Genomic DNA, 25,205 nt, shown 5'->3' with positions numbered 1-25,205 from the left:
GCTTATTTTAAAAACAGCTTATTCCAAATAGCTTATTTTAAAAAACAGATTATTCAAAACAACTCATTTAAAAAAAAAACTTATTCAAAACAGCTTATTTTATGTTAAACAGCTTATTCAAAATAGATTTTGATTATAATTTTAACTCTAAACTTATAAGCTTCTTGATCAGGTTGAGATTGTAGCGGCATTGTTGAAGTAAACTTTGTTAAGGTTAATCAATAAATGGTCTACTCATTGTCACATAATTACTAAATAACCGATTCACTAAGAGACATTTGCCTGTTGATTCATGCAAATTTAAATCAGATGTCACTGCATACCAGCAAATTTAAAGATACATCATATGTGGCCTACAATATTAGTTGCCTCAAAGGACTCTTTATGTTCTCATTTGCATTAGCAGTAACTTCCAAACTGACAGCAATAAGCCTCAAATTCTCCTTATAAACCATACTGTTGCTTATGCATATTTTCCTTAGGATCAACCACATAATTAGATCCGAGTTTTTTTTTTTTTACAGAATGAATCTCAAAAATTTGTTATTTAGAGCATCGAATTGGTACGGTCATTGGCAATTAAATTTAAAAAGGAAAAAAAAAAACACAATTAAATTCGCAAAAGGGTAAAAAATACATTTCGGTTCAAAATTTTGGTTTTGGTTCGGTTCGGTTAATAGGCAAGCAAACGGTTAACCGAACCATAACTTTGGTTCAGTTCGGTTAGTTTCAAACCTTAAATGGTTCGGTTCGGTTATTCCGAACCATTTCAACACTTCGGTTCAGTTTGGTTCGGTTAATATGGTTAAGCCTTATGCAGATTGTTTTTGAGTTCATTTAGATCATAGACAGAATGTAGAGAAAATTTATATATATGATATCCTAATTAATGTTATCAGTACTTGGTATTAGAGATATAGGTTAGATACTAGTTAGTATTAGTCATGTAGTAGTGTATATAGTTGTAATCACCTCATTAGAAGGAACCTTTGATCATTTGTAATATTCACTTTTATCATCAATAGAAAGATTCTCTTAGTTTTCTCTCATTCCTTCATTGGATATCATGTTTCCTAACACTTGAAATACATTATAGTAAAAACTACTGTTGTATACGAGCATCATTCCATTCATACCTTAAAAATACAAATGTAAACTTGAGTCAAAACTACTATTGTAAAGATCTATTACAGATTCTGTATAATTGAGTTCACTTGTGACAATGCCAAACATTAGAAGGTTATAGAGTAACTGTTCCTCAGTCCCTATAGATAAACATTCAACTGTAACAACAAAAATTTGCGATTTTTCTGTTTTGGAATGTGTGGGAAAAAAATTACTAGTGAAAGACTTTGACAAGTCCTTCCAGCAGGCCAGTTTGAGTTTACTTCTAATTACTGATAGCTTTTAAATCATTAATTAGCGTGTAAGTTGAGAAAAAAGTTATAAGTTTAAAGGTGTTTATTAATAAACAGTGTGACAGAGCTTTGGAAAAAAATTGAAGTCTAGGAGTTAATTTCTACTTAGGAGATAAGGTTAGTTAAACTTATTTTTTGGTTTTATTTTGGTCCCTTAACTATTAAAAGTTTCGTTTTGGTCCTTTAACTTATTTTTTAGTTTCGTTTTGGTCCCTTAACTATTAAAAGTTTTGTTTTGATCCCTTAACTTATTTTTTGGTTTCGTTTTGGTCCCTTAACTTATTTTTTGGTTTCGTTTTGGTCCCTTAACTCTAATACATTCATCCTAGCATAAAAGATCAAAGTGGTTGACGAAGGAAGAGTTAAGGGACCAAAACAAAACCTAAAAATAAGTTAAGGGATCAAAACGAAACTTTTAATAGTTAAGGGACCAAAACGAAACCAAAAAGTAAGTTAAGGGACCAAAACGAAACCAAAAAATAAGTTAAGGGACCAAATGAGTAATTAAGCCTTAAAATTATCATGTTCAACTTTTCGTTTTTGAGTATTTGTGAAAAATTCAACCAAACTAGCTCCTAGTATATAATAAATGGGCGCAAAGGCAATTTCTGAAGACATAGGACAAGCCTTGTTAAACTGGCTAAATAATCAATAGTTATTGATTTAGTTCAAGAATTTTAGTTAGCTACCTGGAATTAGCAAAACGTGTTTGTTACATAAAAAGGTTAATCTGGATTTTAAAATGACATTAATTTTGCTAGTATTAGAGAAATAAATGTAATAGATCATATCATTTGAACATACTTAAACTTTAAGAACAAACTAGTGATAGGATTTAATTTTTAAAGAAGTATAGTTATTCTTTATAAGCAGGCTTATACTAAAGAACTAACTAAAACCGGTGAAAGTTGTAACTGATAAAATAACTAAGCTCACTGTAAATTAAACAAGGATAAAGAGAACAGTATATTTTTGAATTTGATATTCAGATGGTAATATTTCTCCATTTCTCATGAAAAGTGTCATATATTTACAACTAATTCACAAGTCAAATAAACACCTATTTGAAAAATGTCTCAACTAATCTAGCGTATAGTATAAGATTCATAGTCCATTGAAGCAAGAAGTTATATGTTGGAACACATCTTCGGAGCATGGAATGGTGAGGCCACCCGTTGGATGATCATATCCAAACTCTTCCTCAGCCTGATTCAACAAGTCTTGAAATGAAGGTTGGTTCAAATATGACACAGGAACGACAAAACGCGTCAGTTTCTCTCCAACATACACTGCAACATAGCCCTTTCTCACTTCTATAGATTTTGATTTTACTGAACCCTTTAGAATAGTATGTAAACGGAAACCCATTTTTCTTATTGTTCGAGAGAAGAACAGAGAAAAAAATATCAAAAGTAAGAAGGATGTAACTAAGTAATTGATGATGCTAATGAGTTGTGCTGTTTGTGAAGGAGAGAGGAAGTGTATTTATAGAGTTTGAAGTTATCTCAAAACCCAATTCCTAGAAAAACTATTATTGAAGGGGTGGAAGGATAGAGAGCATAGTGATAAGGTAGCATGTGGTGCTGTCTTAGAGTGTACCCTACCTTCTTAAACAATGTCCAATACAAAGCTTCCACTTCCTACCAAATGAGATGTCCTTCATAATTTTATAAACATGCTGAAGACATGTTTTCTTCATTATGACAATGCTGATGTCCAGCTAGTAAGTGACTATAAGGCCATAGATAACAATAGATCAACAGAAACCATTCTACATGTTTGTGGTTCTACTTACAAGTCTATCAATTATATGATGCTTCTTCTCAAGAATTATGCATTATCTAGCTACCATAACGCTTGAAGTCTCTAAGACAACTCCATGTGATCTTTCATATGCCCTTGTCTGGGCATGACTCATATCTTATGGCCCTCCTTCATTGATTATTACAATTTCCGACGACTTGTTATGTATCCTTTCAGCTATATATATTCATGACTGCTAAACATTTCGAACCAACACAAATCTCTCACATTCTTAGCAATTTGAAATTCAGAAACTTGAGTATTGTTTACTAGTATTTTCTAGAGCAATAATTTTTTTTTCTAGACATACAAGAATGGGTTTTCATTTACCTGGTATCAGAAGGGCATCATCTTCAAAAGGCTTGGATATGCCAAAGGGATACCTTGCGGTGTACGTAGGAGTAAAAATGAAGCGGTTTGTAATTCCAATGTCATATTTGAATCAAACTTCACTTCAAGAGTTGCTCAGCCAGGCTGTCGAAGAATTTGGATATGACCATCCAATGGGTGGTCTTACAATTCCTTGTGAAGAAGATCTTTTCTTAGATATCACTTCTCGCTTGAGTAGGTGCTAACATCTTATGAAGATAACTCAGATTAGATTGACATAGATAGTTGACCAAATTTTTGTAACAGTAGATCTTATCATGGAAATATTCTCTTTTGTTTTTATCAACCGTTTTTGTAGACAAGTTCATCTGAATGAGGAATTTATGAATATATCTTCTTAAATTATTCCCTCAACAATCTTTTTGATAATCAAAGGCTCCAGTATGACAATTGTTCAATATAGAATCGTAAGACGGTCATTAAATGAAAACAATTATTTCTCTCTTGAAAAGAAATTGTCCAATGTTAACATTTCACTACAAGTGCACTCTAACAATATTTTAATTTCACTCTGTTAATGCCTAAAAAAGTTATAATCGTCTGGATCATCTGATGTGCATGTTATTCCAAATAACTCTTAATAGGCGTTATCAAAGTCGCATGAGTAGCACACACTTGTTCTTTGAATCATATTTTTTTCCCTTATTCTTTCATGTACATTTGATGGTAGGTCCTTTCCCCGTTAGCTAATTGAATTAGCAAAACTGATTTTGTTCTGTGGATACAACTTATGTTTGGTTCTGAAAAATAAGTTTAGCTCTGCACTGACTGTTCATATTATTTTTACTGTCAAATTTGAGGACATACAAGTCTACATTTTTCCTTAGGCAAGCAGATAGCTCTTTTTTTTTTGTGATGTTCAAATTGCGGAGTGCTGAAATTGTAATTGATAAAGTAACTGATCTTATTGTCATTACACAAGAAGGAAATATGAAAGTTGTTTTTCTTTTAATTCAGATAAGTATTTTTCGATGTTTCCAATAAAAAGGTATAATTTTTACAAGTTAAAAAATTTGTATGGTACAAAATTTCTCTATAATCTGTCAGTATGCTAAAGTGTCAGATTTATGGCTCATTCAAGCAAGAAGTTATGTGTTGAAAGACATCTTCAGTGCAAGGAATGGTGAGTCCACCCATGGGATGATCATATCCAAATTCTTCTTCCGCTTGATGTAGCAATTCTTGAAACAATGGTTGGTTTAAGTATGATATTGGGATCACAAACCGCGTCTGTTTCTCTCCGACATATACTGCAACATAGCCCTTTGGAACTCCTGCTGATTTTGATGCTGCTTGGCTAGTCGCAAATGATGCCTGTCGAATAACATTTAAGCGGAAACCCATTTTTGGTGATTGTTTGAAGGTGAAGAACAAACTCAAGAAAGCAAAGATCACAAAAATTTAGAAGAATCTAACTAATACTTTAGGATACCAATGACTTGTGTTGTGTTTGATGCCTATTTGTAAGTATATTTATAGTTACTAATATTCTTTGCAAACCTAATTCCAAGATAAATTATTGTTTGAAAGAATTAAAGGATAAGATGATATAGCATGTGGGTTGTCTAAAGATTGTACACCACCCTTTCAAATTCAACCTCATATTTGTTCATGCATTAACTATCACTTCATAATTTTGTAAACATGTTTCAGACATGTTTTCTTCATTATCAAAGTGCTGATGTCCAGCTAGTATCGACCTAACGAACGGATAGACTAATCTGCATTATTTGAAGGGGGTGCATTATCTACCATGAAATTAGTTTGATGTTGACCCATGTGTAAGTCCTCCAAAACAAAACCATGTGATCTTTCATATGGACTTGTCTCCCATAGTTTTCATGACTCTAATCCATCTCGTGGCTCTCCTGCAAGTTGCCGACTGTTTGTTACATATCCTTTCATTCGTCTATATATACAAGCATTTTGGACCAACACACAACCATTCACAACCAAAAGCATTTGAAATTCAGAAACTTGAGCATTCTATTTACAAACAAGTCTTTATTTTCAACACATACATACAACAATGGGTTTTCGTTTACCAAGTATCATCAGATCAAAGGCATCATCTTCAAAAGGTTTGGAGGTGCCAAAGGGGTATCTAGCAGTGTACGTAGGAGAGAAAATGAAGCGGTTTGTGATTCCTGTATCATACTTGAACCAAACCTCATTCCAAGAATTGTTGAACCAAGCTGAGGAACAATTTGAATATGACCATCCAATGGGTGGTCTCACTATTCCTTGCAGAGAAGAGATTTTCTTAGATATCATTTCTCACTTGAATTGAATTAGCTCTTTGAAGATATCATTGGACTAATGTAGATATTTGACCCATTTTTGTAGCAGTTTAGTTTCTCACATTCAAAAGATTTAATCTTTTGTTGTTATCATACTTGGTTGTAAAAATGTTCATCTCAATGAGAAATTTATTAACAATATTTTCTCTATATTTCTCCACAATAATGAAAGATTCAGTTATTCAAATATAAAATCAATCCCCCGTTTTGCAAAAATAAATTAAAAAAATAAAAGTTAGTAACTATCATGATTTAACAATCATCCATAAAAAAAATGATTTAACGATCATAGATTGTATTTATTGCAAAAAAAAAAAAAAAACAATCTGCAGAGAAGCACATAATTATTGGATAAAAATTGCTCTAGCAACAAGTCACTTTGGCCGAGTGGTTAAGGCGTGTGCCTGCTAAGTACATGGGGTTTCCCCGCGAGAGTTCGAATCTCTCAGGTGACGAATTGTTATTTTCTTAATAACAAAATTAAGTTAAAAATAGTCAACTTTACAATTTATAATCAAATTCTTTAATGACAAAGTTGTTTTTCTTTTGCTTTGAAATTACTAGTTACATTTTTGCTCTAAAAAAAGAGCGACTAATTTCTATTTTGCTGTAAAAAATGTGTAATTTCAATTTATGAACATGGGACTAGCCACATATTTTACCATCTGCTAGTTTTTTTTCTTTGTTTAGATCTATTACAGATTCTGTATAATTGAGTTCATTTGGGACAATGCCAAACATTAGAAGGGTATAGAGTAACTGTTCCTCAGTCCCTATAGATAAACATTCAACTGTAACAACAAAATTTGCGATTTTTCTGTTTTGGAATGTCTGGGAAAAAAACTACTAGTGAAAGACTTTGACAAGTCCTACCAGCAGGCCAGTTTGAATTTTCTTCTAATTACCGATAGGATTTAAAATCATTAGTTAGCGGGAAAGTTGAGAAAAGTTGAAGTCTAGGAGCTAGTTAATTTCTACTTAGGATATAAGATTAGTTAAAATAATGATGTTAAACTTTTCGTATTTGAGTATTAGTAAAAAATTCAACCAAGCTAGCTCAAGCTAGTATATAATAAATGGGCACAAAGGCAATTTCTGAAGACATAGAACAAGCCTTGTTAAACTGGCTAAATAATCAGTAGTTATCGATTTAGTTCAAGAATTTTAGTTAGCTACCTGGAATTAGCAAAACGTGTTTGTTACATAAAAAGGTTAATCTGGATTTTAAAATGACATTAATTTTGCTAGTATTAGAGAAATAAATGTAATGGATCATATCATTTGAATAGACTTAAACTTTAAGAATAAACTATAAATTGTGATAGGATTTAATATTTAAATAAGCAGAGTTATTCTTTATAAAATAACGGAGCTCAGTGTTATTAAACAAGGAAAAAGAGGACAGTATATTTTTGAATTTGATATTCAGATGGTAATATTTCTCCATTTCTCATGAAAAGTGTCATATATTTACAACTTCACAAGTCAAATAAATTCCTATTTGAAAAATGTCTCAACTAATCTAGCGTATAGTATAAGATTCATAGTCCATTCAAGCAAGAAGTTATGTGTTGGAAGACATCTTCGGTGCAAGGAATGGTGAGGCCACCCATTGGATGATCATATCCAAACTCTTCCTCGGCTTGACTCAACAAGTCTTGAAATGAAGGTTGGTTCAAGTATGATACAGGAACTACAAACCGCGCCAATTTCTCTCCAACATACACGGAAACATAGCCCTTTTTCACTTCTACTGATTTTGATGTTGTTTGTCTAGCTGTTACTGAACCCTTTAGAATAGTGTGTAAACGGAAACCCATTTTTCTTATTGTTCGAGTGAAGAACAGTGAAAAATGATCAAATGTAAGATGGATGTAATTAAGTATTTGATGATGCAATGAATTGTGCTGTTTGTGAAGGAGAGAGGAAGTGTATTTATAGAGTTTGAAGTTATCTCAAAACCCAATTCCTAGAAAAACTATTATTGAAGGGGTGGAAGGATAGAGATCATAGGGATAATGTAGCATGTGGTGTTGTCTTAGAGTGTCCCCTACCTTTCCTAAACAATGTCCAATACAAAGCTTCCACTTGCTAAAAAATAAGATGTGATCAAGTATAGCCTCATATTTGTTCATGATTTAATTAGCGTCAATAATTTTGTAAACATGCTTCAGACATGTTTTCTTCATTATGATAATGTTGATGTCCAGCTGATAAGTGACTATAAGGCAATGGATAACAATAGATCAACATAAATCACTCGATATGTTTTTTTTATCTCATGTCGATTGATATGCTTTGTTGGCCTTTGCTCATAGAGGTGAAGCCTGTATTATCTACTAAAACATATTTGATGTTGAACCTTGAGAGAGTCTCGAAGACAACACCATGTGATCTTTCATATGCCCTTGTCTGGCCATGAATCATTTCTTATGGCCCTCATTCAATGATCATTACAATTGCCGAAGACTTGTTATGTATCCTTTCATCTATATATATATATATTCATGACTGCAAAACATTTCGAACAAACACGAATCACTCACATTGTTAGCCATTTGAAATTCAGAAACTTGAGTCTTGTACTAGTATTTTCTAGTGCAGTTATTTTTTTTTCTAGACATACAAGAATGGGTTTTCATTTACCAGGTATCAAAAGGTCATCATCTTCAAAAGGCTTGGATGTGCCAAAAGGATATCTTGCCGTTTATGTAGGAGAGAAGATGAAGCGGTTTGTGATTCCAATGTCATATTTGAATCAAACTTCATTTCAAGACTTGCTGAGCCAAGCTGTGGAAGAATTTGGATATGACCATCCAATGGGTGGTCTTACTATTCCTTGTGAAGAAGATTTTTTCGTAGATATCACTTCTCGCTTGAGTAGGTGCTAACATCTTATGAAGATAACTCAGATTAGATTGACATAGATAGTTGACCAAATTTTGTAACAGTTGATCTTATCATGGAAATATTCTCTTTTGTTTTTATCAACCGTTTTTGTAGACAAGTTCATCTGAATGAGGAATTTATGAATATATCTTCTTAAATTTTCCCCTCAACGATCTTTTTGATAGTCAATGGCTCCAATAAGATAAATTTTCAGTATAGAATCTCTAGACGATCATTAAATGAAAAAAAAAAAAAAAAAATCTCTCTTGAAAAGAAATTGTCTAATGTTAAGATTTCACTACAAGTGCTCTCTAACAAAATTTTAATTTCAGTCTGTTAATGCCTAAAATAGTTATAATCGTCTGGGTCATCTGATCTGCATGTTGCTCCAAATAACACTTCAAAGGTGATATCAAAATCGCTTGAATAGTACACACTTGTTCTTTGAATCATATTCTTTTTCCTTATTCTTCCATGTTAATTTGGTGGTAATTCCTTTCCCTTTTATCTAACTGAGGTGCTCTAAATTTCTTCCATATGGGATAATTTCTTCCAAGAATTGTTGAACCAAGCTGAGGAACAATTTGAATATGATCATCCAATGGGTGGTCTAACTATTCCTTGCAGAGAAGACATTTTCTTAGATATCACCTCTCACTTAAATTGAATTAGCTCTTTGAAGATATCATAGGACTGACGTAGATATTTGACACATTTTTTGTAGCAGTTTAGTTTCTCACCTTCAAAAGAGTTTCTCTCCATTATCCATCCTTGGATGATTTACTCAATTATATCAATATAGTATTTGGAATTCTATTATTTTGCCTCAAATTATTTGTTTGTTGCATATGATTTTTCAATTTTAAACTTAATATATGTAATTGTAATGATCCGCATATATATATATAGATCTTCAATTTTTTTTATTTACTCCACTGTAATATACACTGACTTTTCACTATAGTATGACTTTTCAATATAAAGTACAAAAAGGCACTGCATAGGATAATAACTTTGAAGAGCATATGCAAAAACAATTGGTGACTTTGTATTATAATTTTGGCAAATAAGTTTATAACATATATTAATTGAGCATTGTCCTAAAGCCTCAAACAAGTTATAATCTTTCTCCTTAACTATCTGCCTCAAATGCTTTTTAACTTACACAGGAGGAAGACTGTAATGGAAAAGAAAAAAAAGTGTCTTTTGTACAAATTAAGTTACATAATCTATGTCAGCTCCTTCTACCAAAGGGATTAGCACCTACTCAAACAAGAAGTGATATCTAAGAACATGTCTTCTCTACAAGGAATAGTGAGACCACCCGTTGGATGATCGTATTCAAATTGTTCCTCGGCTTGGTTCAACAAGTCTTGAAACAATGGTTGGTTTAAGTATGATATTGGGATCACAAACCGTTTCATTTCCTCTCCAACATATACTGCTAGACATCCCTTTGGAACCTCGACACCTTTTGAAGATGATGTCCTTCTTAGGATACCAGGTAAACGAAAACCCATTCTTGTATGTGTTGGGAAAAACCCGGAGAGATTGATCTAAACAAAGGATGTAACTAATATTTTAGGATGCCAATGAATTGTGTGGTGCTTAAACTAAAGGCAATTGTTAGTATATTTATAGTTATTGAGGTTCTTTGGAAACCCAATTACAAGCTAAATTATTGTTTGAAAGAGTTAAAGGATAAGATGATATAGCATGTGGTGTTGTTTTAAGATTGTACCCCACCCTTTCAACTGCAACCACTTATTTGTTCATGCATTAAGAAGTACTTCATAATTGTGTAAGCATGTTTCAGACATGTTCTTTGCAGTAAGTAGTACCAATTCAAGTTCATTAACTCTATGCTGGCCTCTGCTCAACAAGGTGGGACTTGCATTATCTATCTACCACAACATTTGATGTTGATCTTTGAGAAAGTCCTCAAAACTCTTAAAGAAAACACCATGTGATGTTTCATTTGATCTTGTCTAAACATGACTCTAATCCTATGGTCCTCCTTCACTGATCATTATAGTTGCCGACGGTTTGTTAAGTATCCTTTCATCTATATATATCCATGGTTGCAAGCCTTTAGCACCAACAAAAATCATTCACATTCCAACTCATTTGAAATTCAGAAACTTGACTCTTCTATATACAACTCTTTCTTTTTTAGACCAATCCATTCTTTTTAACACGTACAACAATGGGTTTTCGTTTACCTAGTATCATCAAAAGGTCATCATCTTCAAAATCTGTGGACGTACCAAAAGGATATCTAGCAGTGTACGTAGGAGAGAAAATGAAGCGATTTGTGATCCCTATATCATACTTAAACCAAAGTTCATTCCAAGAATTGCTGAGCCAATCTGAAGAACAGTTCGGATATGACCATCCAATGGGTGGCATCACTATTCCTTGCAGAGAAGACCTTTTCTTAGAATTCACTTCTTGCTTGAATTGAATACCTGTTAACCCTCTGAGGATATGACAAGACTAACATAGATGCATGACCAATTTTTGCATTAGTTTAGTTTCTCTTTTGTAGTGATCATACTTGGATGTATAAACTTCATCTGAATGAGAAATTTATTAACACTATTACCGTATTTCTCTATATCTTTCCCTTAAATATCAATATGAAAATTGTTTTTTAAATGTTTAGTTTATAATATCCAGCGGTAGAATGGAAGATTCAGTTATTTCAAATATAAAATTGATTAAACGAAAGTTAAAATTAACTATCATGGCTAATGATCATTATATTGAAAAAAATAAATATGCAGAGAAGAACGTTATTGGATAAGAATTTAGATAACAAAAGTCATGGTTTAGTAAAACATATTAATAACTGTCAAATTGAGTTAAAAATGTTAACTTTACATTTTTTTAGTCAAATTCTTTAATAACAAAAGTGTTTTTCTTTAGTTTTGAAACGACTAGTTAAAAAATTTCAGTAAAAATTACTAATTTCAATTTATAAGCTTATGACTAGACACATACTTTACCATCTCCATTTTTTTCTATAAATCGAGTATCTCAACTCTCGAGTCAAATAGAACTCATTAGTCATTACCAACAAATTAAAGTTCTCTCTAAATTTTTGTAGTGTTGTTGCATTCACATAGTTCAAGCTGAAAACCTCTATTTTGACATGAAAAAACTCGTGATATCTTAATTAAGTGTTAATGGTATATCATCCAAACAAGGTTGTCAATCATCCCTGTTCTGAATTCGATGAAAAATCACACCAATAACAAACTTGATGTGTGGAGCAATGAATAACCAAGCAACCAAAACAAAGTTTATGGAACAATTATAAACACAAGTCAAAAGTAGAAAACAACGAGAGAGAGAGAGAAAGGAAGAGAGAACACAAAAGAATTTGTTGACCCAGTTTGGTCCAAATTGACCTAGTCTGGGGAAAGAGCAGCCCTTCGTTTCAATATAATGATGAGTAACCTTACAAAAGAGATATTAGGTTACAAAAATAAGTCTCCCGCCTAATTATACCCAAAGCCTCAATCTCTTATCGTAACCAATAGACTCAATCCTAATAGTGTTTCTCAGGATGAATCAACCCTCAAACCCTAGTGTTTGTTGCCAAGAGACAAACTCTATACAAACCCTAGTGGCCTGAAAATACATTTTCTGTTTTATTTTCTGCTGTCAAAATCGGCCACCGATTTTTGCCGAACCTGAAGCTCAAATAAAACAGGTCAAAATCGGCCACCCTGCCCTGAAAATTCAGCTTCCAGAATTCCAATTTCTTCAATTTTGAGGCACTTTCACAACAATCTCCACCTTGACTCTAAATTACGGTAACATATATTACTCTGTTTATTAGAAGTGAAGCCCTGCAAAGGAAAATTTCAAGTGAAGCACTGCAAAGGAAAATAACATTGAAGAGCATACGCAATAAAATCTTTCACTTCGTATTATAATTTTGGCAAATAAGTTTATAACATATATTCATTGAACATTGGCCAAAGCCCAAAACAAGCTATAATCTTTTTCCATACAATCTCCCTCAAATGCTTTTTCATGTACCTTTGACTTACAAAGGAATACAAAAATGGAAAAGAATAAAAAAAAAAGTGTCTTATGTACAATTTCCTCAAGTTATATAATCTATGTCAGCTCCTTCTACAAAAGAGGTTAACACCTACTCAAACGAGAAGTGATATCTAAGAACATGTCTTCTCCGCAAGGAATAGTGAGACCACCCATTGGATGATCATATTCGAATTGTTCCTCGGCTTGGTTCAACAAGTCTTGGAACGATGGTTGGTTCAAGTATGATATAGGGATCACAAAACGTTTCATTTCCTCTCCAACATATACTGCTAGATATCCCTTTGGCATGTCCACGCCTTTTGAAGACGATGTCCTTCTGATGATACCTGGTAAACGAAAACCCATTTTCGTATGTGTTGAAAAAAGAAGAAGATTGATCTTGAAAAAAAGAAAAACTTATTTGAATATAGAAAACTCGAGTTTCTGAATTTCAAATGTTTTGGATTGTGAATGATTTTGTGTTTGTCCTAACTGCTTGAAGGCATGAATATATATAGATGAAAGGATATGTAACAAACAGTCGGCAACTATTGTGATCAGTGAAGGAGGGCCATAAGATTTGAGTCGTGGTTAGACAAAAGCATATGAATAATCACATGGTGTTGTCTTCTCAGGACTTTCTTAAGGATCACCATCAGATGTTGCAAGTCCCACCTTGTTGAGAGCAGAGGCCAGCATATCAATCTAATCTAATCTAGTTGAGATAAAACAAACATGTAGAATGGTTTATGTTGATCTATTGTTATCCACTGCCTTATATCTCACTTACCAGCTAGACATCAACATTATCATAATGAAGAAAACATGTCCTAAGCCTGTTTACAAATTATGGAGTAGCTACCAATTAATGCATGAAAAATATGAGGTTGCATTTGTATTCGAGATAGTTTGATAGGGTAGGGTACAATCTAAGACAACACCACATTATATCTCATCCTATGTTCTCTATTATTTTACCCTTTCAAAAAATTATTTTGCTTGGAATTGGGTTTCAGTTTCAAGAGAACCTCAATAATTATAAATACGCTTCCTCTTGCCTTCACAAACAACACAATTCATTGGCATCCTCAAGTATTTAGTTACATTTGAGATTTTTTCTTTATTCTTCTTCTCTCAAACAAGAACTAAAAATGGGTTTCCGTTTACATGCTACTCTAAGGGCATCAGTAACTGCTAGACAAGCATCATCAAAATCTGTAGAAGTTCCAAAGGGCTATGTTGCAGTGTATGTTGGAGATAAACAAAAGCGGTTTGTGATCCCTATCTCATACTTAAACCAACCATTGTTTCAATATTTGTTGAGTCAAGCTGAGGAAGAGTTTGGATATGATCATCCCACAGGTGGCCTCACCATTCCTTGCACTGAAAATGTCTTCCAACGCATAACTTCTCGCTTGAATGGGCTATAAATTTCACGTGGAAAGAGACTGACGTAGTTTAGTAGACTAGAGTAGAGACATTTTTGTATACTAGGCATCTAATCAAATTGCAATGATGGGAAAAGAAATTACCATTAGATTGACAAGTTTATGCAGTATGTATTTTTTGTTTAATGAAAATTAATTCGGCTACTCAAACATCTACTCTGTGTTTTTGGTTTATTAGTTAAAATGTTCATTCCTCTCTTCACCTAAGCACTTACGAAATTTTGAAAATGAACGGCACAAGCCTAATTCTACTAGCAAAAGCTTTCTTTCGTACCACTGGTTATGGTTTGTCTATGATTCCATATTCTTAGATTTTAAGGGCCTTTGCAAACCAAATACACAATTAATAAATTTTGAAGGGACTCTATTATAGGATCTAGTAATTAAGAGCCAAGGGATCACATATTCACATGATATTACTTAGAGTCTCTTTCAAAGTTTTGAGATTATACTGCCAGCAGATTAAGTTCCTGAAATTAAAGACTATAATTGCATAGTTGAAAACTATTGTTAACTTGATTCTATTTTATGGGGTCTAGTGTGAGACAAGGGCCTATGAATCACCCACACAGGTTTTTCTTCAAAGTGGAAGAGATTTATTTTAGAGAAAAGAACTTAATTATTGTTTAATCAATGTCCTTGATTGTTATGTTCAAGACATACCATGTTCAATACCCACATCTTCACTTTTATGTACATACCTATTTGGTCTATATATGGACTAGTCATACTACATTATGAATGATACCTAGAAGATCTTTCTTCAACAAATTGAAAGTAATAGAAACTACAAGTTGCAAGAGTAGTTAAGTCCCTTGTTCTACAACATATATATATATATATATATTGAACATCAATCAATACTTGTGGATTTAATTCTCGAGTAATTTTAGTCATCATGTGATTTTGTGAGACCGGATATGATAAGCTCCTCAAGCATGAAATTATTTATTTATTTATTTAAATGGTTAAATTTTATTAAAACTTGCAACTACACGCACAAGACGTACTGTAGAGCACCAAAACACTATAACTCGGGTACAAACGCCAAGTCGGCTACAACTGATCACAACACACATGAACACAAAAACAGCAGCTACTGCTGGAAAAAGAGCTGGGGACGGACCCCCACGGCTGCTAAAAATTCAGAGAGCACCCTGAACAAAATTAAACAAAAGAGCAGCAACAATGGGAGCCCTAATATCGATAACAAACAGCAGCCCAAAGCCCCTAACGACGCCAATGGGATTCCAACGCCATTCAAAATATAAACATGGACACAACTTCAACCTAGTAAGACTCCATCTCCAAGACAATATTCTATGTTATTCTACATGCCTTATGTTATGTTATATAATTATTTTCATGTAATGCATACCCTATGTTATTCTACATGCTTCAAAGCAGAATGGCTACTAAAGTTCTAGTCATCTTTAACCCTGCATAGTCCATTTGTTGAAATGGCAGCAAAGATCACATCTTGATAGAAAATTGTGTAGTCCATTTGCATTTGATATTACTTATTTGTTGTTGAGATTAAACTTCCAATTGAGAAGTGACTGTAACAAAAATATCTTCTCTGCAAGGAATGGTGAGACCACCCATTGGATGATTAAATCCAAACTCTTCTTCAGCTTTACCTAGCAATTGTTGAAAAGCAGGTTGATGCAAGTATGATATTGGAACAACATATTTCTTCTTTTTCTCTTCTCCAACATATACCGCCAGATACCCTTTTGGTATATTATTAACTGATAACACTTTTTTTCGGATTGTAAGCGTGCGGGAGAGGATATGCTTCTTAGCTTGCATTATTAAAGGCAAACGAATAGCCATTATCCTTCAAGAGAAGTTGATAACAAGCTTTGAAGAAAATGACTAGTTCGTGGGAAGTGTGAAAACATTATGAAGAATTGTGGGATGTTATATAGAGATAAATTTTGGAACCAAAAGAATCAAATTAGTTAAAGACGACAAGACATATAACATCATGTTTCTGTGGTTCAAATTCAATATATTTTTAAGAAGTTCGCTGTGATTTAGAAACTAGACATATAAATAGTAAAACATGTGCCTAACAATTTGGTTGTAGATGCAGGAACTTTCCTCTAGAGAAGGGAAACATGTTAAGATTTAATTGCTGGATAGATATTGCCTTCTTATTAGATAATAGCAAATTACTTGTTTACGAAGGTAGCTAGAATTTTTTATTTTTTTTTAAGTACAAAAGTAGCTAGATATTATTAATATATAAAAAATAAAAATAAAAGTAGCTAGATATGGTGGAATTTTTGGAATATTTCCTAACGATACCATGACTTGATGAGATCGGTGGTAGGTCCTTAATTTATACATCTCTAATGTGACTTGAATGTTATAGTTAATTTAAGATCATGGAATCCCATATACCAACATGGTGTTCGAAGACTCTTCTCCACAAAAAGAATATGAGTTAGATTTATGAAGTCGTTTCCAAAAACAAATATGTTCATTATTAATTTAAAAATTAATCTCGTAGTGGAGCCAAAAAAGTCAAAGTCAGTCATATTAGATATATTTAAAAGGTGAGATTGATAAAAGCTGAAAAATATGAATAAAATGAGGAGAAAAGGTTTAATGTCGAGTATTTTTACTATTGACCCTCTTGTGAAAATCTCTATTTAAGATAATCCATTTCTACATAAGAGGTGGAAAAAGTCGGACCTATCAATATTTTTCAAAAAAAAAAAAAAAGTTTGATTTGATTAAAATATTAAGATTAAACCTCACTTACATATTAATCAGACAGATGCTTTTTTCAGGATTCAACTTTTTTTTAAAAGTGATATGTCAAATTAATGAGATATATTTCTTCAGCATATTGGTTTGGTGGATTTAAAGTCAAACTTATAAAAACATGACATTTGTCCCTCCTGAGTGAGTGTTTGGCATTTTCCTTGTATATTGCCAGGTAGGAGGGCTATATCTAATCAATGATTGGGGCCTTTCATTTAGTTGGCTTAAATATATAAATCGTCTTTGTAATTTTGTGTATTTTTTATTTTTGTCCGTGTATCTTTTTTTAGAATGACTCTATAAGTTGTAAATGTTTTGCATTTTGTCTTTCCCGTTAGCTTTTGTTACAAAACGTACACATGGCTAACGGAGGATGATGTGGCAGTTGCAGACAACGCTGACGTGACAAATTGAATGATGAGTCACACAACAAGAAGATGGACCAAAACCAAAAAAACGAAATTCGTATTGTGATCAAAACCAAAAAACAAGAAGTCGAAAAATTCAAATTTAAAAATAACAATTCTCCATCTTCTTCTTCCCTCCTCATCTTCACCATCTTCATCCTCATTTTCATAGTCTTGCCCAAAAAAAATTAAACTCAAAATCATTAAAAAAAAAATTAAAAATCAAATTACAAAACAAAAAAAATTCTAAAAGTAAAAATAAATTAATAAAATTAAATTTCACTAATTTGATTCATCTCGCTTAGAAGATTTCCCTAAATTTTGGAAAGAAGCTTTCCAAAATTTTAGAAAGAACTAACATCTAATTCATCCTTCATCATTCTCATTCGAAATCTTGTTTTCTAAGACAAGTAACACCAAAACATCATTACACCACCGACGCGAATTGAATCTTTTGTGGGGTTTATCGTTATGGTTTCTAGGTTAATTAATTAGTTTCTTGTGTTTGTGGGTTAATTAATTTGTTTTTTCTGTAATTGCTGGAGTTTTTGGGTTATCGAGGAGTAACTAATTTCTAGTCTTTGGTTAATTATGGTTTGTTGTTGATGGATCTTTTTGATACGATTCACTACATTTTTTCAGGTGCTTATTTCCGCCCCCTCACCCTTTTAATTCACCATCATTCTTTGGCTTATGGATAAAATTCTCTAAGCTTGTCATTGATACAATTTCGATATTTTATAAAATGAAATGGTGTGTGTTGACGATGCTATGGCGAGTGATAATGTTGATGATGATTGTGGTGATGATAATGCAATTTTTTTTCCCTAATTTGTGGTGGTGTTGGTTGTGGCATTTTTTTTGTTGGGTATGGTGGTGATGTGTTGAATTTTTTTTGGGTTATGTTATTTTATTTTTCTGAATTTGTTTCTTGATGTTCATGACTATGGTATGAAGTTCATAAGAAGATAAAGAAGAAGAAGAAATGGAAGTGGTATAAAGTTCATATAAAAATTGTTTTAGATTTTTTTTTTATTTTGTAATTTGATTTTGAAGTTTGGGTTTTAATTTTTCTGACCAAGATTATGAAAATGAGGATGAAGATGGAGAAGATGAGGAGGGAAGAAGAAGATTGTAGAATTGTTATTTTTAAATTTGAATTTTCGACTTCTCGTTTTTTGGTTTTGATCCCTCTCCTTGTGTGACTCATTATATAGTTTGCCACGTCAGCGTTGTCTTTCACATCAGCCACTGCCACATCAACCTCCTTTAGCCATGTGTACATTTTTTGTAACAGAAGCTAATAGAAGGGATGAAAAACAAAACGTTTACAACTTACTGGATCGGTTTTGAAAAGAAAGAAAAAAAAAAAGATACAGGTATGAAAACAAAGCCTATTTAATTTAACATGTGTGTATAAGATTTAAAAAAACATATTTGGTCATGGTGATCCCTTGAAAAGATTTAAAAAACATATTTGTTGCTGGTGATCCCTTGAATTTTCAAAAACTGTATATATAACTATTATTTTTTCCTTAAAAACACTATTAATTTTCTCTACGGACCTTATTCATTTAATATTTCATTTCATATATTTCTCTCTCCGCAATAAATTGACTAAGCATAATATTGGTAAAACAACATTTAATGTTGCATTGAACTTTGAAAGTGACAGTTAAATAGGAACAAAAATTTTCTCCAAAAGTGACACTTAAAAAGAAACGGAGGGAGACATCCAATTTCTTATGGATAAAATTGGAACAAATCAGAGCTCATCTTAACAAAAAAACCAAGTGACGAATTCAGTGGAAGCATCAAAACATTGTAAATCATTAAAAGAAAACTCAGATCAGAGTTTTGAATTTTTTGATCAAGAGGTTGATTAGGTTTCAATTGATTCATGATTAGTGTTAGATTAGTGATTGCAGCAACTCAATTTGAGTTTGGGTTTTGTTGTGGTTCTCTTTTCAATTAATGTTGGATCTATTTTGATGTTGTTTGCTAACTTCTGATTTGTTGTAATTTTATGGATTTTTATTTTTTTGGGTTGGATAAATTTGAAGATTAAGTTAAGAATGTGAAGCAAAAGATGAAGGACCGGGAGAAAGAATCTTCCTGGGAACACGGTAGAGAAGAAGGGGTCTAGTTTTTCCACCTCTGTTTTTATGTTTTCTTTGGGTTTTTTATGTTTTTTTCCAAAGCATTGAATGCATAATTTTTTTTATAAAAAGTTACTGTTTAAGAGCCTTAAAACATGTCTCGAGACACTCGTTAACATTTTTAATTTTTAATTATATTTTTTTTTTCCTTTTTTTAATTAAATAATGGCATGTCCACGTGAATATACAGGTTGAAGGAAAAAAATAAAACTATAATTATATACACAGTCACAATGTCATATGATCACATCAACATTTTATGAGTTAGATGGGTTTGGATTCATTTTCAAGAATCTTCAAATTATAGGGTTGAAATTTAAACAATTTTATTTTACATTGATTAAATTAGAAACCACTAATATTATAGGGGTAAATATAATATTAACACTTAAATTTAAAAAATGAACTACTGAGCTTTCTATCAACAAAAAAAGAGCTTCTATCAACAAAAAAGAAAACGGTAAAATAAGTTTTTGATTTCAATAAATATAACAAATTTTGTTTTTCATCTTCGTAAAAATTAGTGACATGTTTATGTGCTCCTATACAAATTTCCAATATGCAATTTTAATCTTTGTTAAGTTCAAAATTATCCTTAAATTTTTAATGAATTTTTGTATACATTATAGAGATTTCTTTTACAAAACGTTAGAGTTTTCTAACATGGAATGAATTAATTATGATTTTTATAGCCATTAAAAAAATTATTTTTCTTAAAGCACAAATAGTTCAAGATAAAAGTAAAGAAAATCCAACCAAAAAATTAAATTTTGAGCACATATTTTACAAAGGAATTTTATAATTTTCTTGACATGTCTGAAAACAAAATCATTCAAAAGTTTAAGGATACTGAAGTAAATTTGAATTGTATTTATTTAGTAATACAATTATTTTACACATATATTCAATTGGTGACTATGAGCCATATTCAACACAATCACAGTCTATGTTTACGCGCGGATGGAAGTTAAGTGGGGAAAGAAAGTAACACGAGGGAGGTTTAGAAGACTGACCTATGCATAATTGCAAGAAAGGGACTTTGTTTAAGATATGATGAGATATTTAGTCATGACCATGTGTGCACAATTTAAGCTCCTTTCATCTTGCTAAGTTGATTAAAAGATGTAGAACATGATGTTATTATCCCTGTGTATTTTGCATTCCTTTCTTCTAGCTAGTTACCATTTGTAAAAATTTGTCATCTTGGTAAGTATATTAAAAAATCTAAGAATATGGAAATATAGACAAACCACACTTCAACGGTAGGAAAGAATGCCTTTAATTTCTATTATAATTAGGATTTTGCTCGTTCTACTGATTCATCTTAAATCACTGATTTGTAAATATGCCTAGGAAAGGAAGGTGCATCATGTGATCAAGCCTTCAAATCCAAAACAAAAAATATTAATCACTTTTGATCGAAAATTATCTTTTTCTCTGCCCTTGCCAAGTTGCTAGGAGCCATGTGTTTTTACCGGCTTTAAGTTTTCTCAGAATACAACTCTGTGTTTTCATATCGCAAGCAACATTTCTCATATTTCGCAGGTCCTTAAGTGTAGGCAGGAGTGAATATTTTAACTAATAAACCAAAAATACAGATGTTTTAGTAGTTGAATTCATTGTCATTAAACAATAAGTATATACTCTACAAATTTTTGAATCTAATGTTCATTTCTTTTCTAGTCTTTACAATTTGATAACATTCCTACGTACTTTACAAAAATGTCTCTAGTCTACTAAACTATGTCAGTCTCTTGCAGTATGAAGTTTACAGCCCATTAAAGCGAGAAATTATGTATTGGAAGTCATCTTCGTTGACAGGAATGGTGAGGCCACCCATTGGATGATCATATCCAAACTCTTCCTCGGCTTGATTCAACAAATCTTGAAATGATGGTTTGTTTAAGTATGACACAGGGACTACAAACCGTTTTTGTTTCTCTCCAACATACACTACAACATAGCCCTTTCTTACTTCTGCTGATTTTGCAAGGACTCAAATTAATTAAGACCGTAACTAAATACTTGAGAAAGCGTAGGACTTGTGTTGTTTGTGAAGACATGAGGAAGTATATTTATAGTTATTGAGATTATCTTGAAATTGAAACCCAATTCCAAGCAAAAGTTATTGTTTGAAAGGGTAAAATATTAGAGAACATAGGATAAGATATCATGTGATGTTGTCTTAACATTGCAACCTCATATTTATTCATGCATTAATTGGTACTTTGTAATTTTGTAAACATGCTTTAGACATGTTTTCTTCATTATGAAAATGTCGATGTCCAGCTGGTTAGTGATTATAAGGCAATGTATAATTATGGATCATCATAGGCCATTCTACATGTCTGTGGTTGTACTTTCAAGTCTATCAATTATATGATGCTTCTGCACAAGAATTATGCATTATCTATCTACTACACCATTTGAAGTATATCCATTCATTTCGAGACAACACCATGTGATCTTTCATATGCTCTTGTCTGAACATGACTCAAATCTTATGGCCCTCCTTCACTGATAATTTCATTTGCCGATGGTTTGTTACTTATCCTTTCATGTATATATATTCATTGCTGAAAGCATTTAGGACCAAGACAAAATCATCTACATCCCAAAGCATTTGAAATCCAGAAACTCGAATCTTTCTTTGTTTAGCAATGTTTATATCTTGATAAAATCATACTAGGATATTGAACAGCAATGTTTATATCTTGATATTGATATATATATAATTGAGTAAATCATCCAAGGATGAATCATAGATAGAAAATATTCATTCTCTGGTTGCACGAGTCTTGTTTCAGTGGTGGCCTTAAATAGGGCTTGTTGATGCCTTGACGGTTTTGACTGTAATTCAAGAGTTAAATAGGGATATGTTCCACAGCTTTTAGAGTTGGGAAAAAGTAAAGTGTGAGACTGTAATTCAAGAGTGATTGGATGACATACCATGAGTACGTAGATAAGAAGGCAAAAGTTTCTTCTTTTCTATTTAGAGGTTTTGACTTCAAACTATGTGAACGCAACAACTTTAAAATTTTGGGAAGAGTTTCCTCGTCTATGTGGATTTAGGCCCCGTTTGGATTGGCTTAAGTTGAGCTTATCTGGGCTTATCTACTCCCATAAGCCTTTTTAAAGGTGTTTGGGTAAATAAATAAAAATAGCTTATCATAGTTTCATAAGCTGCTTATGCCATATTTTAATAAGCTTAAATTTTCAGCTTACCCTCCGGCTTAACAAAGAGCTTATGAATTTATGTAACCTCCTTCGATTCTCTCTGGATCCACTTTTTCAAAACATATATTTTAATTTTTTTTTTGTTTTTGTTTTTAGAAACAAACATATATTTTAATTATAATGTTAGTTATCTTTGACGGTGCATGAGTAACAAAATTGTTATATACTTATCTTACCAAAGTAACACACATAACTAAGATTATTTTTTTTTTGAAGGAAAATTTTTATTATTTTTTTGTTACGTAACAAAAAGAAACTGAATAAATAAAACAAACTTAACTTGTCTTTTTTTGGTAACAAACTATACACTATTATCTTTCATTTTTGTGGTTCGATTCTTTGATTTTTTTGTTAAATTAAAAATATTTAAAATTTCGATAATTGCTTATGTAATGTCAGATCCAAACACTTCAATTTATTTAAGTACTTTAGTGTACATATCCAAACATAAATAGCTTATCAAATATAAGAGCTTATGATGTAAGCTCTAATGCCATAAACATCTATATAAGCTGTTTATCCAAACGGGGCCTTATTATACTCGACAAGTGAGATGCTTGATTTATACAGAAAAAAAATTAGGATATGGTAAAATATGTAGCTAGTCCCATGTTCATAAATTGAAATTAGTCTTTCTATTTTGAGTTTTGTCATTAAAGAATTTGATTTAAAATGTAGAGTTAACTATTTTTAACCAACTTTGTTATTAAAAAACAAAAAATTCAATTCGTCGCCTGAGAGATTCGAACTCTCGCGGGGAAACCCCATGTACTTAGCAGGCACACGCCTTAACCACTCGGCCAAAGCGACTTGTTGCTAAACCAGTTCTTATCCAATAATTATCTGCTTTTTTGCTGGTTATTTTTTGCAATATATACAATCTAGGGTTAATGGTGTTTTTCACCCCTGTAATACATGTTATTTCCAGTTTTCGCCCCTATAAAATTTTTCGGTTTGATTTGCACCATCGTAAAATTTTTATTTTCCGAAAAACACCCCTAATAGGCCATTTTCAGAAAAATTTTTCAAGAAATTTTGGTTTTTGGATGGCCTATTAAGGGTGTTTTCCGGAAAATAAAAATTTTATGAGGGTGAAAATCAAACCGAAAATTTTATAGGGGCGAAAACCGAATATGACATATATTACAAGGGTGAAAAATACTATTAACCCTACAATCTATGATCTTTAAATCATGATAGTTACTTTTAACAATTTTTTATTTTTATTTTTGCAAAAGGCAGGATTGATTTTATATTTGAATAACTGAATCTTCCATTATATTTAAAGATTCTAAACTGACATTTAGCCAATAGATGCTTTGATTTACAGATTTATATTTATGGAGAAATATAGAGAAAATAATGTTAATAAATTTCTCATTGAGATGAACATTTTTACAACCAAGTATGATAACAACAAAAGATTAAATCTTTTGAAGGTGAGAATAAAACTGCTACAAAAAATGGGTCAGATATCTACGTCAGTCCTATGATATCTTCAAAGAACTAATAATTCAATTCAAGTGAGAAGTAATATCTAAGAAAATGTCTTCTTTGCAAGGAATAGTAAGACCACCCATTGGATGATCATATTCAAATTGTTCTTCAGCTTGGTTCAACAATTCTTGAAACGATGGTTGGTTTAAGTATGATAAAGGGATCACAAACCGCTTCATTTTCTCTCCTACGTACACTGCTAGATATCCCTTTGGAACGTCCACAGCTTTTGAAGATGATGCCCTTGATCTGATGATACTTGGTAAACGGAAACCCATTGTTGTATGTATGTGTTGAAAAGAGAAGCTTGATCTAAAAATGAAAGACTTGTTTGTAAATAGAAGGCTCAACTTTCTGAATTTCAAATGCTTTTGGTTGTGAGTGATTTCGTGTTGGTCCTAAATGCTTGTATATATAGACAAATGAAAGGATATGTAACAAACAGTCGGCAACTTGAAGGAGAGCCATGAGATGGATGAGGCATGAAAACTTTGGGAGACAAGTCCATATGAAAGATCACATGTTATTGTTTTGGAGGACTTCCACATGGGTCAAAATCAAATTAATTTCATGGTAGATAATGCACCACCTTGAACAAAGCATGTTAATCCACTTGAAATAATTCAGATTAGTCTATCCGTTCGTTAGGTCGATACAAGATGGACATCAACACTTTAATAATGAAGAAAACATGTCTGAAACATGTTTACACAATTATGAAGTGATAGTTAATGGATGAAAAAATATGAGGTTGAATTTGAAAGGGTGGTGGTATAATGTTTAGACAACACCACATGGTATATCATCTTATCCTTTAACTCTTTCA

At 32.1% G+C, this 25,205-nt stretch overlaps 6 protein-coding genes and 2 non-coding genes across 8 annotated transcripts; 2 read left to right on the top strand and 6 right to left on the bottom strand.

Annotated features, from left to right (window-relative positions):
- Positions 1 to 4,540: 4,540 nt before the first annotated feature.
- On the bottom strand, positions 4,541 to 5,076 carry LOC11440226 (auxin-induced protein 15A). Its single transcript, XM_003607089.4, has one exon. It carries the CDS (start codon positions 4,953 to 4,955, stop codon positions 4,677 to 4,679), a length of 279 nt encoding a protein of 92 aa, XP_003607137.1. The 5' UTR covers positions 4,956 to 5,076; the 3' UTR covers positions 4,541 to 4,676.
- A 1,208-nt stretch (positions 5,077 to 6,284) lies between these two features.
- TRNAS-GCU (transfer RNA serine (anticodon GCU)) lies at positions 6,285 to 6,366 on the top strand. Its single transcript has one exon. It is a non-coding gene; the product is annotated as a tRNA-Ser (tRNA).
- A 927-nt stretch (positions 6,367 to 7,293) lies between these two features.
- LOC11440225 (auxin-induced protein 15A) lies at positions 7,294 to 7,834 on the bottom strand. The gene has a single exon (XM_003607087.3). The coding sequence runs from the start codon at positions 7,729 to 7,731 to the stop codon at positions 7,453 to 7,455; it is 279 nt and encodes a 92-aa protein (XP_003607135.1). The 5' UTR covers positions 7,732 to 7,834; the 3' UTR covers positions 7,294 to 7,452.
- Positions 7,835 to 12,712: 4,878 nt separating this feature from the next.
- LOC11443218 (auxin-induced protein 15A) lies at positions 12,713 to 13,362 on the bottom strand. Its single transcript, XM_003607083.3, has one exon. The coding sequence runs from the start codon at positions 13,220 to 13,222 to the stop codon at positions 12,959 to 12,961; it is 264 nt and encodes an 87-aa protein (XP_003607131.1). The 5' UTR covers positions 13,223 to 13,362; the 3' UTR covers positions 12,713 to 12,958.
- Positions 13,363 to 13,632: 270 nt separating this feature from the next.
- Positions 13,633 to 14,346, top strand: LOC11440224 (auxin-induced protein X10A). The gene has a single exon (XM_003607082.4). It carries the CDS (start codon positions 14,008 to 14,010, stop codon positions 14,284 to 14,286), a length of 279 nt encoding a protein of 92 aa, XP_003607130.2. The 5' UTR covers positions 13,633 to 14,007; the 3' UTR covers positions 14,287 to 14,346.
- Positions 14,347 to 15,477: 1,131 nt separating this feature from the next.
- Positions 15,478 to 16,438, bottom strand: LOC11439583 (auxin-responsive protein SAUR21). Its single transcript, XM_003607081.4, has one exon. It carries the CDS (start codon positions 16,138 to 16,140, stop codon positions 15,841 to 15,843), a length of 300 nt encoding a protein of 99 aa, XP_003607129.1. The 5' UTR covers positions 16,141 to 16,438; the 3' UTR covers positions 15,478 to 15,840.
- Positions 16,439 to 23,610: 7,172 nt separating this feature from the next.
- On the bottom strand, positions 23,611 to 23,692 carry TRNAS-GCU (transfer RNA serine (anticodon GCU)). The gene has a single exon. It is a non-coding gene; the product is annotated as a tRNA-Ser (tRNA).
- A 541-nt stretch (positions 23,693 to 24,233) lies between these two features.
- Positions 24,234 to 24,844, bottom strand: LOC11439661 (auxin-induced protein X10A). Its single transcript, XM_003607079.4, has one exon. It carries the CDS (start codon positions 24,655 to 24,657, stop codon positions 24,397 to 24,399), a length of 261 nt encoding a protein of 86 aa, XP_003607127.1. The 5' UTR covers positions 24,658 to 24,844; the 3' UTR covers positions 24,234 to 24,396.
- Positions 24,845 to 25,205: the final 361 nt, after the last annotated feature.

Source organism: Medicago truncatula, chromosome 4 (assembly GCF_003473485.1).
Source record: "Medicago truncatula cultivar Jemalong A17 chromosome 4, MtrunA17r5.0-ANR, whole genome shotgun sequence".
Taxonomy (NCBI): domain Eukaryota; kingdom Viridiplantae; phylum Streptophyta; class Magnoliopsida; order Fabales; family Fabaceae; genus Medicago; species Medicago truncatula.
This window is presented reverse-complemented; position numbering and strand designations above follow the sequence as displayed.

Coding starts and splice junctions, on each gene's coding strand:
- LOC11440226 (XM_003607089.4), bottom strand. CDS start 4,955: ATGGGTTTCCGCTTAAATGTTATTCGACAGGCATCATTTGCGACTAGC.
- LOC11440225 (XM_003607087.3), bottom strand. CDS start 7,731: ATGGGTTTCCGTTTACACACTATTCTAAAGGGTTCAGTAACAGCTAGA.
- LOC11443218 (XM_003607083.3), bottom strand. CDS start 13,222: ATGGGTTTTCGTTTACCAGGTATCATCAGAAGGACATCGTCTTCAAAA.
- LOC11440224 (XM_003607082.4), top strand. CDS start 14,008: ATGGGTTTCCGTTTACATGCTACTCTAAGGGCATCAGTAACTGCTAGA.
- LOC11439583 (XM_003607081.4), bottom strand. CDS start 16,140: ATGGCTATTCGTTTGCCTTTAATAATGCAAGCTAAGAAGCATATCCTC.
- LOC11439661 (XM_003607079.4), bottom strand. CDS start 24,657: ATGGGTTTCCGTTTACCAAGTATCATCAGATCAAGGGCATCATCTTCA.